General features: G+C 32.3%; 5 protein-coding genes across 15 annotated transcripts in view; 1 reads left to right on the top strand and 4 right to left on the bottom strand.

The window, feature by feature from the left end:
* Positions 1-147: 147 nt before the first annotated feature.
* LOC111426443 (ribonuclease Z) lies at positions 148-3,831 on the bottom strand. Of its 4 annotated transcripts, XM_023060962.2 has the most exons (9): positions 3,724-3,831; positions 3,449-3,670; positions 2,974-3,397; positions 2,754-2,919; positions 2,224-2,496; positions 1,851-2,170; positions 1,479-1,675; positions 1,128-1,340; positions 148-1,074 (listed from the first exon to the last, which is right to left on the bottom strand). In XM_023060962.2, the coding sequence occupies exons 2-9, from the start codon at positions 3,607-3,609 to the stop codon at positions 189-191; spliced, it is 2,640 nt and encodes an 879-aa protein (XP_022916730.1). In that variant the 5' UTR covers positions 3,610-3,670; positions 3,724-3,831; the 3' UTR covers positions 148-188. The 4 variants fall into 4 exon arrangements, with proteins under 4 accessions (XP_022916730.1, XP_022916729.1, XP_022916728.1 ...); XM_023060961.2 differs by having other exon boundaries at positions 2,793-2,919; positions 3,449-3,815; XM_023060960.2 differs by having other exon boundaries at positions 1,479-1,654; positions 3,449-3,815.
* Positions 3,832-4,565: 734 nt separating this feature from the next.
* LOC111426654 (uncharacterized) lies at positions 4,566-4,943 on the bottom strand. The gene is made up of 2 exons (XM_023061274.2): positions 4,738-4,943; positions 4,566-4,689 (listed from the first exon to the last, which is right to left on the bottom strand). Exons 1-2 carry the CDS (start codon positions 4,934-4,936, stop codon positions 4,622-4,624), a joined length of 267 nt encoding a protein of 88 aa, XP_022917042.1. The 5' UTR covers positions 4,937-4,943; the 3' UTR covers positions 4,566-4,621.
* Positions 4,944-5,096: 153 nt separating this feature from the next.
* LOC139428867 (coiled-coil domain-containing protein 32) lies at positions 5,097-5,695 on the bottom strand. The gene is made up of 2 exons (XM_023061273.2): positions 5,509-5,695; positions 5,097-5,459 (listed from the first exon to the last, which is right to left on the bottom strand). Exons 1-2 carry the CDS (start codon positions 5,633-5,635, stop codon positions 5,188-5,190), a joined length of 399 nt encoding a protein of 132 aa, XP_022917041.1. The 5' UTR covers positions 5,636-5,695; the 3' UTR covers positions 5,097-5,187.
* On the top strand, positions 5,686-8,268 carry LOC111426653 (RNA polymerase III subunit E). Its single transcript, XM_023061272.2, has 4 exons — positions 5,686-5,861; positions 5,915-6,716; positions 6,767-6,975; positions 7,832-8,268. The coding sequence occupies exons 1-4, from the start codon at positions 5,799-5,801 to the stop codon at positions 8,243-8,245; spliced, it is 1,488 nt and encodes a 495-aa protein (XP_022917040.1). The 5' UTR covers positions 5,686-5,798; the 3' UTR covers positions 8,246-8,268.
* LOC111426655 (wide awake) overlaps positions 8,260-16,881 on the bottom strand; it is a 42,441-nt gene continuing 33,819 nt past the window's right edge. For 6 of the 8 annotated variants that reach the window (XM_023061276.2, XM_071195852.1, XM_071195854.1 and 3 more), the window contains 5 exons: positions 14,403-14,558; positions 14,261-14,339; positions 13,490-13,593; positions 12,029-13,418; positions 8,260-10,276 (listed from right to left, as the gene is read on the bottom strand). In XM_023061276.2, the coding sequence (XP_022917044.2) occupies positions 8,620-10,276; positions 12,029-13,418; positions 13,490-13,593; positions 14,261-14,339; positions 14,403-14,558 (3,386 nt within the window). In that variant the 3' untranslated portion in view covers positions 8,260-8,619. Of the gene's footprint in view, positions 10,277-12,028; positions 13,419-13,489; positions 13,594-14,260; positions 14,340-14,402; positions 14,559-14,626; positions 15,017-16,881 lie in introns of those variants that run through there. The other 2 variants (XM_023061279.2, XM_023061277.2) reach the window with 2 other exon arrangements.

Genomic DNA, 16,881 nt, shown 5'->3' on the forward strand with positions numbered 1-16,881 from the left:
AACATCATCAAATTTACTAAAAAAGCAAATTAAATTAATTATTAAGTTAATAATTAAATGATAAATTAAATAACAAAATAAGAATAACTAACCAAGTGATAATGGCACTAAGAGATGTCGCCACTTAATCTAACCTCAACTGTCAAATTACTTTTAAAATATTTTATTGAAAATGTTTAATTAACAATTTAAACTTTCTGTAACGACCTACGATCAACAGATTTTTCCCGTTCAATTCGCAACTGCCTCTTAATCGCTTTATTTTCTAATCCTTCGTAATGCTCAGCAAACATTAATTTTAAAGCAGGATAGAATAAAGGAACCAAATGTATTTCATCCAACTTCAACTGCATATTATCGAAAGCAATTCCAACGTTTTCTTTAAAATTTTCATTAAACCTCGGTAACCGAGCGTATCTTTGACTAAAATGCGTCAATAAAGTGTATTTAGCATTCATTTGTTGGCCAATTGAAATTGCTTGAGACGTGGTTGAGTGCATTTTAAGAACAGCTTCGCTTGCTAATTCATCTTCCATCGTAGCCTCGTGTATTAACAAATCGGAATCTTTCCCTAATTTAACCAAGTTTGGGCAGGGCATGGTGTCACCGGAATAAGTGACTTTATAACCGTCGCTGTGAGTGAACGAGACTCCGAAAGCATTGGGGCAATGTCTCACTAAAACCGTATTTATATTCGTTAGATTTAATCGTTTCAATATACTTTCTTTTAAATCTTTTGAGATAACTTCTTCTTCGAGAAGTAAATCTCCGTTGGGAATTAAATCAAAATCGTTTGCAAATGACTCAAAGCAACGATCGTAAAAAACGAGCCAATTTAAAATTTGTTTTGGGGCAAAAAGGATTATCGGAGGGGCATCAATTTTTAATTCGTTTAAAGCTTTTCTTCGTCCCAATAAGAATCCAATTAAACCGATGTGGTGATCGGCGTGTAAATGTGAGATATAAATCGCTTGAGTGTTTATTAAAATTTCCAAAGATTTTTCCGGTCCGAAAAATCGTAAAAGTTGTCCATAAGTTCCTTCTCCACAATCAACCAAAATTTTACATTCGTCACTAAAATAAAGAAATTAATTAATTTAATTTATAAATAAATAGAAAAAAATAACCTAGTTTCCAATAATATCCCACTTGTATTTCTTGTTTTATTTGGTATACAAGATCCGGTGCCTAAAAATAAAAGTTTCGGATATGGTCTCGGAATCAACCCAAGACTTTGATTCAAAATATTAATTCGTAACTTTTGCAATTCACTTCGGAAACCTTCAACCTCAATAGTTTCATCGATGTAAGTGGAAGGGACCAGCTTCAATTCACCAGATCTTAATTAAAAAAAAAAAGTAAATAAAATAAGAAATGTGGTTAAAATCAAATATGTCAAATTTAGTACCAACTTAAAATTAATTACCAACCAATTTTTAATCTATCAAAAAAATTAATTTAAGTTATTTATTCATTACCTATCAAGTCCTTTACGAGGTCTTAAATGAAACGAACATAAAGTATTCGGTTGAATCCAATCATCAGAAAATGTCGTTAAAACCGATTTCGACGTTGACATGAAAGATAACTTTTCGATTTGTGATTCGGATTGTTCGCTTGATGGTAAAGAATCAATCGATTCAGTTTTTAGTTTCTTAAAAGCAGGATTTACGCTCTTTAAATAAATAAACAAATTCTTTTATATCTTATTAAAATACGAGAAATGCGAACGTATATTTAGTTGCCTCCCTTAATAAAATCTTTTCGTCTAAATGAGATTTCCTACAGTTTTAAGCCATGAATCATTCGCATTTCACTTAAAAAAGATTATAAATAATAGAATTAATTACCTCTTCATTTAAAACTTGGGTTCCTTTATCACCCAAAATCGGAAACATAGTTCTACTTAACAAATTAAGTTTATATTGAATCCTATGAACAGCAATACTCCCCATACAAGTATTTTTCTCATTTAAAATTAAATGTTGCGTACTCGGAGGAAAATCTTCCATCCATGCTTGATATTTCGGATGACAAACAACCGAATTTGGAGTGAAATGCACCACTAAGTGAGCACAATCGTTTGTACATTCGGCGTATTTTTGGTGCCTCTTTAATTTCATATTTTCTAATAAAGAATCTAAATATTCTTCACTTGGGCAATCAATAACTAAAATAAAAAAAATTATATTACCTCAAAATTTTAATTTTTCGAGAATTAACCGATAAAAATAGGTCCTGGATCGTCGGGTTCGCAAACGTCAGTTGGTTGGACAACAACACCCGAATTTAAAGTTACATTTTCCCCATTTTTTAATTTTCCTAATAACGGCCCGGGTGGAACACCGTATTTAGCACATTTATCCAGGTTTAATGAACCAGGACGAGGTTGTAATCGACAAATATAAGCCATTGAAACACCCCGCTCCTTGGTTTCGCTTAATAATAATTGGGAACTTTCTGAAATTCTTTCGGGGGGTTCTCTAGATCCACTCACTAAAATGATTAAATTAAAATTATTAATAAACTCATTTGTAATGAGTTTAATAACAATTTTTCTTATTATTTTTCGCTATTTTATATTCTTTTTCGATAAAAATGAATAATTAAATTAATTATAAATATAACCTCAAAAAAAAAATAATTTGACAGATTTGACAATCATAATTAAAAAGTTAGATTATGAAATAAAATAAGATTATCTTTATGTTTTTAATTAATAAATAAGGGGCCAAATAAATAGGAGGGGATACCTGAATGGGATCGGGCTCTATGTTTACGTTTTGGCTTACGTTCATGAGCGTAATAATCCGTGTTGTCTTCAACAACATCCGGTGTGCTGTATCGGCCAACGGATTCAGAGCTCCGCCGACTTCTACGTCGCCTTTTTGGTGATTTTGTCGAAGTACTTGCATCACTCTAATAAAAATTTAATTCAATTAAGCTTTAAAATTAATAAAATTTCTTATTTACGGTTTCCATCGATGACCCAGCTTGAGTGTTTTTACTAAAACCTGATAAGTCAGAATCTAAATCAATTTCTTCGGCAATATCCTCAATTTTAGGTTCAATTTTTTTCTTTCGTTCCAAAAGAATGTATTGTACGATCATTACATTGTCAGAAAATTCTTTGTTTTCATCGCACTTTGCCATTTTAATGTGTAAATTCTTTATAACAACGAAGCGTTTTGTGGCTACAAATAATTCATCGAGTCCTTGAGGACCATGTAGGGTTATTTTTGGTACCCCAACGTCTTGTATCGTTAAAGCGGTACCAGGAAGACCTCCAATGTTCTTCCAAACTGGTTGGGTGATGAATATATGCTCTAATTTAGCTAATTTCATTTTGTGTTCATGAGCTAATCTTTGGGTACCTTCACCGCAATTAAATAAATACCTAAAAATTAAGCAATTAATAAAAAATTTATATAAAATTTATAAATTTTACCTGGCTTGATCAGAAAACACATACAAACTCCTCGGAGCGCCTTCAGCGCCCGATCCGAGTACCTGCAACGTAACTTTTCCGGGAACATATTTCGAGCTTCGCTCCTTAATTTTTTTACGATTTTTTTGTGCATCGGCGATGTGTTTGGGATCTTTGGGCATCTCGGCGAGGATTTTAAGCAGGTTAGAATTAGGTTTAGTGACGTAGGTCGCTACGGAAAGTCTGAAATAGATACGGTTGAGGAAAAGGGGCATTAGAAAGTTAACGAATATTACTCGACGTGAATTTAATGCCTGAAATAATGAGAAAAATTATGAAATACACGAGGTTGATGACATTTGGATGTTTGAAATTTGACAGGTGATTGAGGTTCGACTGATTCCTAAAGTTAAAGTTAAACCGCCCTTTTAACTTAATTTATTCAATATAAATTCCGCCAAAACAATAATAATCATAAAAAATATTATTTTATATGATTTTTCATTCAGAAATAAGTATTTTCTTTAAAATTTAAATATAAGAAGTACCCCAAACAGATGGCGCCACTAACAAAAAAGTAGCCATAATTAACAATTTTCAATATTCTCCAAAATCGAATGTAAATATTAAACAGTTAAGTAAAACCGTATTGTTTTTAAAAGTTAGGCTAATAAATTCGGTTAAATGTTCTTTAATTCATTAAAATTAAATATAACAAATATCACCAATAGATGGCGCTACCAGCATAGAGATTAAGCAATAATTAACAAAGAAAAACATAACCTCAATTTCAAACATTTTCCAAAAATGTAAGTATCAATATTCAAATAAATCCGTATTAATTTTAAATTTCTAGGTTAAAAAAGTCGTTTAAACGAGTACCTTGCCCCTTCAATTCAAACCATATCGTTTCCGAAGACAGGCTCATCACCCACATCGTAAAATGTATGAAAAACTATCCAAATCATTTTACGTGTCCTTTTAACGCATCGCATCGATTTCTACTCGAAAGTGATTTTAAACAACATATTCTAACGTGTCCTGAAAAAAGGTATACCTTCGTTGATTCTCACATAAAAAGGAACGTTCCGTTACATGTCGAAGTCCCAAAATGCGAGGATGAAGAAAGTTGGGATGATTAATTTTTAATTTTTTTATTATAAACGAAAAGAAATAAACAACAAAATAGTTTAATTATGTGGTTGCATTAACTTGTCCGATTTCTTCCTCCTCATCGATGGTCATCCAGGAATCAGAGTCATCTTGAAATGATTAAGTTAGACCGATCAACAAATTAAGTTAAATTATACCTTCAGACTCGGAGTCATCTCCTTCGTTTTGCGAGTTATCCGGTGGTGGAGTCCTAGCTCTTCTTATCCGCCTCATTTGCACGTTAATTTCAAATTGCATTCGTATATCCAAAGCCATAAACCCTATGGTAATGATTAAAGGGATCCTATATCGAGATTCCCACGCTAATTTTAACAAGAACAGTAACGGCTCTGCCATTTATACTCTAAATCATATTCGCTTCAAATCAAAACAATAAATTGATAAACGAAATATTGAAAGAAATTTTTTAGGTTATGTTTTTATGTCAATAAAAAAATTAACGCGACATCTATCGATACAAAAACTAACTATACTATTAAATTATTATCGCGGAATATTTAAATAACTATTATTTAATCGGTTAATATACGTAAATATATAATCTAAAAGTAACTGGTGTCATAATTTATCTTAAAAATAACTCCTGTTTATTCAAGTTTATTATCTTCTTCTACTTCGGAATCGTCCTCTTTCAATTGATCGTATTTAACCAATTCAACAATCTCTCCTTGCGTTAAAGCTTGTTTTTGTGGCGTAATCGCCCTTAAAACGGTTGAACTTTCAATGGGTTCATCCAGCTCGAGATCCACATCTTCGGAATATTGAGTATTATTTAATAGTTGATTCATGCATTCCTCTCGTTTTTGTTGCAATTGTTTTATAACGTCCTGATCAGTTTTGATTTTATGCAATTTAGCCTCTAAAAGTTTCTTATTAAGTTTCTACAACAAAAGAATTATTTCACTAACCTAACGAAGCTAGATATTGATCTGAATCGGGTAATTTCTCGAATATTTTTGGTTGGAAATCATCCTCGAAATTCTTTTGAGCACACTCAGTGGGCGAATTCGAATAAGAATTATTCCAAGGATCCATCTTACTGAAGAAAGTTTTTTTAGGTTATTTTAGTTTGACATCTGTCAATTTAATTTAGGGATTTTTTGCTGTTTCTAACCTCATTTTTTGAAACGTCAAACGTGAAATGAAAATGCTATAAACACCGTTTAATTTAAGTTTTAAAGTTTTATAAAAAAAGGTAATGGATGAAGAGCAAGAAACTGCATTAGAGAATAAAATTGATGATGATCCAGTTGTGAAAGAGGTTAATTTTTTTTAATTAGAAAGTGAGGTTAATAACACGTTTTTTCTTATTAGATCCCAATTTTTTTATCGAAGCGTTTAGAAAATAGTTTGTACGTTTTCCAATATCCTTTACAACCAAAAAATCGCGGATTTAATCAAAGTATCAGTAAAGCCTACATTCGGCCTGATAACCAAGAAGTGAAATTAGATGTGGATTTAAACGTGGAATCAATTAATTTTGATGTTGGTAAAGCGGAATTAATAGCGCGAGATCTCGAATTAAACAGCGATAAAAAGAAGCCCGAGAATGTCGTGTTTCAAAATCACATCATGGACAAAGTTTTATTTACGTCTAATAAAGCGGTTAATGAATCAGATAATTATGCAATCGGTTGTTTTAACGGACGAGAATTACACTTGACCCCAATTAAAACGTATTTACAACTAAGACCGTTTTTGCATCACCTCGATAAAAGTGGGAAGAAAAAGAAAGAAACCGTGAATGAATCGGACGAGGAAGAGGAATCATCCGGAAGCTCGGCGAAACAAGTTACAGTTAAATTCGGGAAAGTTAACGAGAAAAAAAAGGAGGAAGTTAACGAACAAGATAAGAAATTAGAGGCGTGGATAGAATGTAATTGGCACGGAGAAAATAGTACTTTAAGCGATATACAAAAATCGAAATTGTATGCGGAAAACACCGAGGATCATAACCAAGCGAAAGTTTTAACACCCTCGGAGTATATCCGCGTTTTAATCCCTGAAGATATTAAAGAGGCCACAGAAACTCCTTCGTTACCTTCAAACGTAATGTCATTGCATATGTTGAGGGCGCTTCCACTTCCGGAGCAGTGCAGATTGTTATTAAAAGATGGTAAATATTAATTATTAAAATTAATTCGTTTTAATAATGAGATTTTTTAGCAAAAATAATTCAATTTCAACAATTATTGTTACTTTTGGCTGGGGGGGAAGGATTAACCCCCGAATTAGTTTTAAAATCGCTTCCCCAAGTTGCTGTTTTAGTTCGGGGAAATTGGGTGGTTAAATCGGAAGTTTTGTATCCGCAAAATACATTTTCTTCGACTAGTGGGGTTCCCGCTGATGTTATGTGTCGTGCTAGAGATTATATTGTAAGTTTTTGAAACATAACCTCACTTTGGTATAATTCAAGAATCATATCGCATAAAAATCGACAATTTTTTTTTAATCGACGGGAAATCGCTCAATTAAGCCGTTACAAATAAAAAAAAGTACGAAAAAGTGTAAAACTTACCGAAAAATCACTTTAAACTTTCAACTTGACGTTACTTTTTGTGACGTCATCGACCCTACTAACCTTATACAGGTGCCCCGAAACTCAACGTCAAGCGGGCACCATTTTCGCAGCACATTTGGTTAAAACACATATTTTCTAGTGAAATACGGTTGTTTCTTAGGTTTTCGATGCACAACGACTAAAATGTCGTTTACCATCTATAAACTAAAGATAACCTAAAATCTATACCTGATGCCACTTATACCACAATCTACCGCGAAATAACATTTAAAACTACAACTACCACTAATCACTAGAACTAGAAACATTCGGATTTAGCCGTGCGTCTCTTAAGACGGCTAAATTTGAATGTTTCTAGTTTTAGGTCTAATAATATTAGATGTAGTGACAGTGGTAGGTAGCGCTAGTTAGCATAAAATATCACTGTTGCATTTATTTATTGCAGTAAAACTAGAACTAACACTACACCTAGAACTAGAAATATTCGGGTTTAGCCGTCTCGAGAGACGTGGGGCTAAATCCGAATGTTTCTAGTTTACGGTCTAGTATTCTAGTATTAACACAGTCTATTGACGCATAGTCTATCTAACAACAGGTAGTCAATCGTTATACATCGAAGAAAAACGAGGGTTTCAAAACAAAATTTTAAAAAAATTGTCGACTTTTAAGCTACATGATGATTCTTGAATTTTTCCCTAACTTCTTTTTAGCTTTATTTATTTACTCAAAATGAATGTGTTGAACGAAAAAAAGTGTCATCGTTGGTTAAAATCCCCGCAGAAGAATTGAAAGAGATTTTTATTGGCGTTTCTAAGTTAAAACACAATAAAGTTTGGGAGTTATCGCTTGCTACGGATGCTGAGTTTATTTTGAAGCATTCGGATGTGGTGCAAAGGCAAAATGCACAATGGGAGCATCGCGCAAAGCAATTGGGGGAGTATTTGAATAAAGATAGTAATAAGGAGAAGAAGCAACGGAGGAAGAGTAAAAGTGTGAGTGAGGAACAACATCGTGGTAAAAGGGAGCACACGGAATCGGAATCAGACTCGGAAAAGAATAAGTCGCCGATTGCGGCGAGACGAAATAAAATTGTTAAAGCTAATAATGAAATTGGTGTTATTTAATTAATAAAACGAAATTAATTTATTTTTTTTCTATATTTAATTAACATCAATTTTGTTGTGCACCCTAAATTTTATTTATTTAATATCTCATCATATTCGCTTCTTTTTTAAATCAGTCGTGGTCTTATTCACCCTGTTTTTTTATACATAAACATCTAGAAATAATTTTTTAAATAACTTTACTTTTATTTACATTCTTTTTGTACTAATTCTAAGTTATTAAAAATCGGTTAAAAAAAGAAAATAATACAAAAATATTTCTACGTTTTTATATTATCATTAGGAATCAATTAATTGATTAAAATGGAACGAATTGGCTTTTAAAACTCTATTAATTGGTACCCGCGACGATTTTGGACGAATATAACCCTTCCTCATATTATTGCAGTATGTTTACTGCTGTGTTCCAAAGCGGCTAAAACTTCCTGTTTTTGTCTTACGTATAATCGGCCCTTCTTCCACGGATTTTGTAATTGAAGTGGTTTAAAATCATCTCGTAAACACCTCTCCCTCGCACCGATCACAGCGACTAAACAAAAGTTTCTTAATTTATCCGAAGTGTAAATCGGGCCATCTTTTCCTTTAAGAACCACGGCCATATTTAATTGTTTAACCACTAAATCGACAACCTCCCGAGCTGTAGTTCTCGGTGTTACGTGTAATTTTAAACTTGTCCCGCTTGCTAATCCCGTTTCATAAGCAGCGTAAACTTGTAAAATCCCCGCTTGTTCTTTAATCGAGCTCGAAGATTGTTCTGGAACTTTGTTCTCGATTTTCTTTTCGTCAAAAACGTTTTTCAGATTCGTTAAACTCTTCGATAAATTACTTTCCAAGTTATTATTAAAATAAGGATCCAATTTGGGCCTAAATCTCGCCTCTAAATTGTGTTGCTTCATGTTCGTCATACTCCTCGATGGAACTATTTGTTTATTATTGTTCTTTACCCTCCTCGGAGTGCTACTCCCCAAAGGAATCGTCCCATCGCTATCCGAACTCAAACTATGCATACTATCGGAAGTATTCGTGGTATTAAACGTGTTAACACTTAACAAACTACCGCTGTACATTGGTCTTAAATTTAATAAAGGACTTGAAGTTGCCGAAACACTCGAAACGGTGCTCGCGCGACATCTATGTGCCGTAGACGAAGAAGGAACGGCAAAAAGCATATCTTCACTTTTCGATGGCACCAATCGTTCGTTTAAATCAACACTCGCGTAACTATCAGAGTTCTTCCTCGACTCAGTATCACTGTAAGCGCTTAAATATTGCGACGCGCTCTCATTACTACTTAATTGTTGCTCACTTTTACTAAATTCGTTTATTAATGATGTGCTTTGAGTTGTAACAGCCCCCGGGCCGGGCCAAGATCCCCTCCCAGGAGTATTTTTTACTTTCGTATCTCTTGAACTCGGAATTTGAAGCAAACTATTCTTCGGCGACGAACTATCTTTATCCAAAATATACCGAACGGATATCCCAAAAGTCCCTCGATCCCTCGCAAAAGTAATCACGTCCATCAACCAACGAATACATCTCCAAATCGAGTTTAATTTCGCTTGGAAATCTTGTAATTGGGCCAACCTCTCCCTGGCTTTGGCGACTTCGCTGTTCGAGAAAGCTTCGCGGTGCAAATGATTCGCATTCGCAGAGTCTAATTCTAACAAACAATTTAATTTTGAGTATTTTTGAACGATATTGTTTTGGTACGTGTTTAAATGGATCATTTCGAAGACTTGGATCGGAAGGCTTAATAAATCCCCTCGTTGGAGTAGAATTTCTCGTTGCCCTGGGACCAAACAAGAAAATTCGGCACTCGGGCAAATTATTATAAAACTAACTTCCTCCGTTAAATCGACTATTTCCGTATCGTAAAGCCGGTGGGTTATCGCATTTTCCAACGGGATATCCATATAATTAAAAAGACGTTTTGCGGCGCTCGTTACTAATTCTAAAAACGTTCTTTGTTGCTCCGTTGAGGTATCGACTATATCAGGGAGATGTTGTCGCTTTAAATATTCCCATTCTTCCCTAAAATTAAAAAAAAAATTAAATAAACAAAACTATCAACATAAAAACACTAGCATCTTTTATTAACTATACTCTGTTTTTAAACCAGGAGGAGTATTTTAAATTTGTCACCAGATTGACCTTGCACGTGATTGGTTGAATGCGAGGAAGGTTCACACACAGGCAATTTTGAATTGGTTAGGTAATTGATAATTCGACAGTTTCGTGTCATTATTGTATATTTTGTGTTCTTAAACCCTTTTTTATTATATTTTGAAATAAATACACTCATAACTTCAATGTTAATTTGTATGTATAGTGTTGACGATAACAAACGAAAATAAATACAATAATAAATAAATAAATAATAAATTATTAATTTAAATTTACCGCCAAAATATCTAGTGATATTTTCTGGTGATTTTTTCCAGTGTAAATCTGACTTTCGCGTTTACTCCTCCTGGTTTAAAAACAGAGTATAGTTCTACTGCAAGTGTTAGTTCTAGTTTTAATTGTTATTCAGCGCTAAGTTGTATATTTTTAAGTTTCGGGTTTAGCCCTGTGTCTTCAGACGCTGAATGTTAGGTAAGGTTAGTTTTGTTTACAAACATTAATTATACCATGAAGTATTCTTTGGCAATTAGTAATGGCAATTATAGCGTGAAGTTTTCTTTTGTAATGTCAATTATAGCGTGAAGGAATGTTCGGTAAGGTTAGTTTTGTTTACAAACATTAATTATACCATGAAGTATTCTTTGGCAATTTGTAATGGCAATTATAGCGTGAAGTTTTCTTTTGTAATGTCAATTATAGCGTGAAGGAATGTGAGGTAAGGTTAGTTTTGTTTACAAACATTAATTATACCATGAAGTTTTCTTTGGCAATTAGTAATGGCAATTATAGCGTGAAGTTTTCTTTTGTAATGTCAATTATAGCGTGAAGGAATGTGAGGTAAGGTTAGTTTTGTTTACAAACATTAATTATACCATGAAGTATTCTTTGGCAATTAGTAATGGCAATTATAGCGTGAAGTTTTCTTTTGTAATGTCAATTATAGCGTGAAGGAATGTGAGGTAAGGTTAGTTTTGTTTACAAACATTAATTATACCATGAAGTTTTCTTTGGCAATTAGTAATGGCAATTATAGCGTGAAGTTTTCTTTTGTAATGTCAATTATAGCGTGAAGGAATGTTAGGTAAGGTTAGTTTTGTTTACAAACATTAATTATACCTTGAAGTTTTCTTTGGCAATTATACTCTGTTTTTAAACCAGGAGGAGTATTTTAAATTTGTCACCAGATTGACCTTGCACGTGATTGGTTGAATGCGAGGAAGGTTCACACACAGCCAATTTTGAATTTGAAGGTTAGGTTATTGACAATTCGACAGTTTCGTGTCATTATTGTAAATTTTGTGTTCTTAAACCCTTCTTTATTATATTTTGAGATAAATACACTCATAACTTCAATGTTAATTTGTATGTTTAGTGTTGACGATAACAAACGAAAATAAATACAATAATAAGTAAATAAATTAATAATAATAATTATTAATTTAAATTTACCGCCAAAATATCTAGCGTTATTTTCTGGTGATTTTTCCTAGTGTAAATCTGACTTTCGCGTTTACTCCTCCTGGTTTAAAAACAGAGTATAGCTTAAATAAAGTTTGAAGTGAGTAGACTTTCTGTCCAATTAATATAACCTAAAAAAATTTTCAATCTAATCCGTTTTCTTTTTTGACAAATAATACTTAAAAATTAATTAATACTTACGCTGAAACATGTGGGTTATCCCTAATTTTACAATGTGGTAACATATTTGGTGTTTTAGCCGGAACGACGACTTGAATTAAATCAACGGAACTCTGCATCTTCAAGAAGGCCAAATACAAGCCCTTCCCCAATTTTAAACTCGATACTTGATGATAATTAATTTGTTCTGGTATGGATCCCATTAAAATTTCCGTAATTGAGTTATCCTCGTTCATGACGCATTTCTTAACGACTTTGTTCATCGGGAGCCATCTTGAGTTGAGTACGGACACGGTTTTTGGAGTTTTAACGTAATTAACTGTACTTATCACGACGGTGCCTTGAGAATCTTTAAGCGGCTTATAATACAATTGACCTAAATCTTGAAGGCAAAGGGCCGATTGCATTTGAAGCGCGGCCGAAAGTAATTTGGTGCGAAAGTGAATCGCCGATGAAGCATTTTTCTCCATATCGGCCTTCAACGATTTCGTATTATCCCAAGCACACGCCACTTTCATCAACCAATGATGATCTGAGTGAATACAACTCGGAAAGTTTTCATCGATTTCTATCACAGGTAAAAAATCTTCGTTCGTAACCAACACTTTATCTTCATGATAAAGAATACAAGCTAAATAAATCCCCCTTTTTAAATTTTTTTGGAATTTACTCGCGGCAGAAAATAATTGTTTAATCGTAGTTTTCTTCCGTTGAGTTCTTCTTTGAGGAGCTGTCGATTCTAAAATTTCGCTATTCGGTCGTATGTTACGTAAATCTTGCATTAAAATTTCTAATTGATGTAGTTTCCCTTGAAAGCGTAATTCTCGATTATCAACCGATCTCCAAGTACTCGGTACAACAGATTCAGGTATCGACGAAACAAAAGTCCCATAACCTCTTAAATTTCCTGAAGACGCCCTAAAATAATACCTCCTCCCCTGTGTCAATTCTATCGTACATTGAGAATTTGTTAAATCAAAGATCTCTTTTTCACCCGTAATTGGGCTAAAATCCGGCCGAGTTGACCATTGCACTTTAAATTTTGTTGTAATCGATGAATCCGTCGTTAATGGTTCTTGTAAACGTAACGAAACAGCATTGCAAGAGGTTATATCTAAAGCAACAACCGACGGTTGATCTGGAGGGCGAGCTTGATTAAATCCCAATACTAAACGTTTTAAAGTTTTCACTCTCCGACCCCAAACAATCGCTTGTTTTTCGTTATCACCACCAGCACACCCAGTCATTGAAGCCGAAGGATAAGCAGTTCCTATAATACTTGAAAACGAAGCTCTCGTATTTAATGGAGTCGATGCCGGCTCATCCAGAAAACCACCGAATTCTTGAAGCCTCATTTCCGCTTCACCCAATAACTGAGTTAGATGTGAACCTAATTTTTCTGATGAAGAAACTAAAAAAAAAGACGTTTTATTTAAATAACATACAAATTTAAAAAAAAGTTAGGTTAAAAATGTTATTTACATTGATTCCCTTCTTTAGCACCAAAACCAATCAACATCTTTACCATAGTTCGATTATTACTTAAAACAGCAACATCCAAAGGGCTTAATTTATCCGCATTTAAGCTAAAAAAGAATAAAATAAGGTTTTAATTCATTCTTTATTTTGTATCGAATAAAAAATTCAATAAAAATTAAAAAAATTTAAGTGTCACCTTGATGTTACTAAGATTTATAAATTTTAACGTAAAAATGTATGCAAATTATTTAATAAAAATAAAAATTAATTAAAATATCATTATATAAAAGAATTAATTAATTAAGATTGAAAGTAAAAGAAAAACAATAATTAATTTTTTTGGTTACATTTTATGACATAATTTAATGACATTTAATGACAAATATGTTGTCACCTTGATATCACTAATAAGCGTAAACATATAAATATAAAAATTAATGCAAAAATTTTTAATAAAACCAAAGATATTTTAAATGATTTAAATCAAACGAATCTTTCAATTAATTACAAATTCAAACTTGAATTCTCAGATATTAATTAAAATTTAAAAAATTTCTAATTCTTTCAATGAACTTAACCTCACTTTTATATTCAACTTAATATTATTATTGTCTTATAATTGGATCATTTGGATTCTTTTCACGATTTTAAGGCAAATCTAATCATCAATTTTTCTTAATAATTACATAATATATTATATAATTAACATTTAAATAAAAATTTTTAGGTTAAAAATGGTGTTGCTAAGCAACATAGCACAAACATAATTTTTACCTGTTAACATCAACATCGGTCGATTCTAAAATCGTTTTCGCTTTATCCAAATGTCCATGTTCAACAGCTGCGAATAAAGCTGCAATATAAAAAGGATGCGATTTAACGAATTAATATTTTTAGCAATAAAAAAGGCACAAACCATGTAAATGAATATTGACTTTAGCGAGTCGCTCAAGCCTCTGCTGCATTAATTTAGCCTGTTTTTTGCTGTTTTTATGCCGAGAGGGTGGTAAACCAGTCGATATGGGTACCGTTGCCACTTCCATTTCGTTCTCGCTTAAGATATTGGGTAATTCTAATAATTAAAAAGAAATAATAATAAATAAATATAAATAATTAAAATTATAATAAAGAAATAGATACCAAATATTCTAGTGACAAAGATAAAGGTTTCCGGTAAGAGTCCGGAAGCACACGACCACTCGCACATTTTTTTAATCACGGTCAACACGAGATGGATCATGATTCGATGAAAACGAGGAAGTGAAAGTTGAAAGGTGAAGAAGATGAGGAAACGAAGACGCACAAGATGAAAATCGTTTGACTACTTCTACTTCGGGCACTTCGGGGGAATAATTGGACCGGAATCTTTCGTTTTCGCGACCGTAGTTGCAATAAACTCGCGTCTAATATGGAGAAGAATGTAGGTGAACCAGTTTTGAGTCAACCTGAGTAAAAGAGGAGAGGAGGTTCTTGTACGACAAGTGAAACTGAAACTTGAACGTTTATTTATTTGTTATAAAGTAAAAGGAAAAAATGAACTTAAATTTAAACAGGGCTTGTAAACACCACGTATATCTTATTAAGTTCTAGATTGGGTTAACGCAGGAAACAACGTGATCTAATCAAGCAGCTTCACAATCAACTAACAAGATGATTACATGCAATTGCCGAGATCCTTTGTGTTTCGCTTCTTGAATAAACTCTTGATTATGATACACACTTCCAACTTTATTTTATTACATCAAATTATTTATTTAAAAAAATATATCAATTTATTAAGTCTTTGTTCTAAATAACCCATACAGAGTTGTGAAACTATCTGTTAGAAACGAGCTTTGGTAAATTACAGAAAACGTTTCGTAATAGCGTTTTGTATCTTGCCGAACGTAAATTACCGTAGGATTGGCTTGAAAACGATCGATTTAAATAGCATAAATTGTATTGCGTTGGATATTTTTAATAAAAGGTTTAAAAAATAATTTTTTTTACGCAGTCGATGACACCAACTCGAAGTTGAGTTAATGTCACGATATTAAAATGTTTATCGAGTCCCACATTTTGTTTGACTAATTTGCGCGGAATACAAAACAACTCTTAATCGGAAATGTTAATTTATACGAAAAGGATAGGCATCAACCGCACCGAAAATGGAAAAGTTATTTCAACGTTTACATTAAATTTAAATTAATTTAAATTTGATACGGTGATTCAACAAAAAAAAAATGAATCTTGGGGAGGAATCATTCAAAGAAAAACATTTTTTATCAACTACATATATTATTCATCAATAAATATTTAATTTTTCTGTTTATTTTTCAATTTATAAGGAAGTAAAAAAATATGGTTATATTTAATTGACAAAAAAATTTAAGTTGCCGGTATTGAAGTTACTAAGCAATGTAATAACCTAAAATAAATAATAATAACCTTGGTTTTAGCCGTCTTAAGAGACGTGCGGATAAACCCAAATGAATCTACTTGTAGGTCTAGTGTTAGTTCTAGTTTTAATTGTTATTCAGCGCTAGCTTACTATTTTCTTACTTAAAGTAAAACTAATTATTGTTATGTTTAATGTAATATTCATCATGAAAATTAAACATCATAACTTGACGTTTTTAAAAAATGTATTACCAACTTAAATGTAGTAACTAAAATCCCCTAATGCTAATCTTTCGAAGAGAAATATTTTGACTCTAAAAAGTGTCAATTTAAAGGAATAGATAAAGAATTGACCACAAAATAGGATTTAGATAACATTTTGAATCATCAAGAACAAAATTGATTAGGGGTACAACATAAATTTCGATATTGTCCTGAAACAAAATAGATACTGCTATCAAGAAAGTGACACATTTCTACAAAAACATCAAATAGAAGCTGAATGTAAAGCACTAATTTCAACAAAAATAATTCAATGGAAGTTCTAAACAAATAATTTTTTAAATAATTAAAACTTCAAACCACAACGAAATTTAATAATCTTATCTTTAAATAAATATTACAATATTAGTAGAAGTCAGTAAACAAATAAGCAAATAAGATATAGAAGCAATAATTTTACTAATAACTTTTCGCAAAAGCGGAAGTTATTTTGAAAATAATAATTCAAAAAGATTCTCTCTCACTTTCCATTCTCCGCATAAAATCTTATTTCCTGTATTATACACCAAGAATTGAACAACAACCAAACAAAGTTGTGTATTAAACAAGATGTATATCGCAACAACAAAAATACAACTTTCACTTTGCATATAGCGTGAGAGATACACGAGTTAACACGCGTATATGCACTTTTGAAAGCTACGCGTGTTTCGTAAATTTAAACAATTATGCCGATTTAATTATTTTTTTCCTAAAGCTTTCTAAACGTTTTTCTATTTTTAACTTGTTTTATT

The sequence above is a fragment of the Onthophagus taurus genome, chromosome 5 (assembly GCF_036711975.1).
Source record: "Onthophagus taurus isolate NC chromosome 5, IU_Otau_3.0, whole genome shotgun sequence".
Lineage (NCBI taxonomy): Eukaryota > Metazoa > Arthropoda > Insecta > Coleoptera > Scarabaeidae > Onthophagus > Onthophagus taurus.

Bases quoted from the DNA above. Each gene is read 5' to 3' on its own strand.
- LOC139428867 (XM_023061273.2), bottom strand. From the start codon at position 5,635: ATGGATCCTTGGAATAATTCTTATTCGAATTCGCCCACTGAGTGTGCT. The intron at 5,460-5,508 runs GTTAGTGAAATA...AGAAACTTTTAG, and splicing joins TCAATATCTAGCTTCGTTAG to AGGCTAAATTGCATAAAATC.
- LOC111426443 (XM_023060959.2), bottom strand. From the start codon at position 3,702: ATGCCCCTTTTCCTCAACCGTATCTATTTCAGACTTTCCGTAGCGACC. The intron at 3,398-3,448 runs GTAAAATTTATA...CTTAATTTTTAG, and splicing joins GTGTTTTCTGATCAAGCCAG to GTATTTATTTAATTGCGGTG. The intron at 2,497-2,753 runs GTATCCCCTCCT...TAATCATTTTAG, and splicing joins TAGAGCCCGATCCCATTCAG to TGAGTGGATCTAGAGAACCC.
- LOC111426654 (XM_023061274.2), bottom strand. From the start codon at position 4,936: ATGGCAGAGCCGTTACTGTTCTTGTTAAAATTAGCGTGGGAATCTCGA. The intron at 4,690-4,737 runs GTATAATTTAAC...AATCATTTCAAG, and splicing joins AGATGACTCCGAGTCTGAAG to ATGACTCTGATTCCTGGATG.
- LOC111426653 (XM_023061272.2), top strand. From the start codon at position 5,799: ATGGATGAAGAGCAAGAAACTGCATTAGAGAATAAAATTGATGATGAT. The intron at 5,862-5,914 runs GTTAATTTTTTT...TTTTCTTATTAG, and splicing joins ATGATCCAGTTGTGAAAGAG to ATCCCAATTTTTTTATCGAA. The intron at 6,976-7,831 runs GTAAGTTTTTGA...ACTTCTTTTTAG, and splicing joins GTCGTGCTAGAGATTATATT to CTTTATTTATTTACTCAAAA.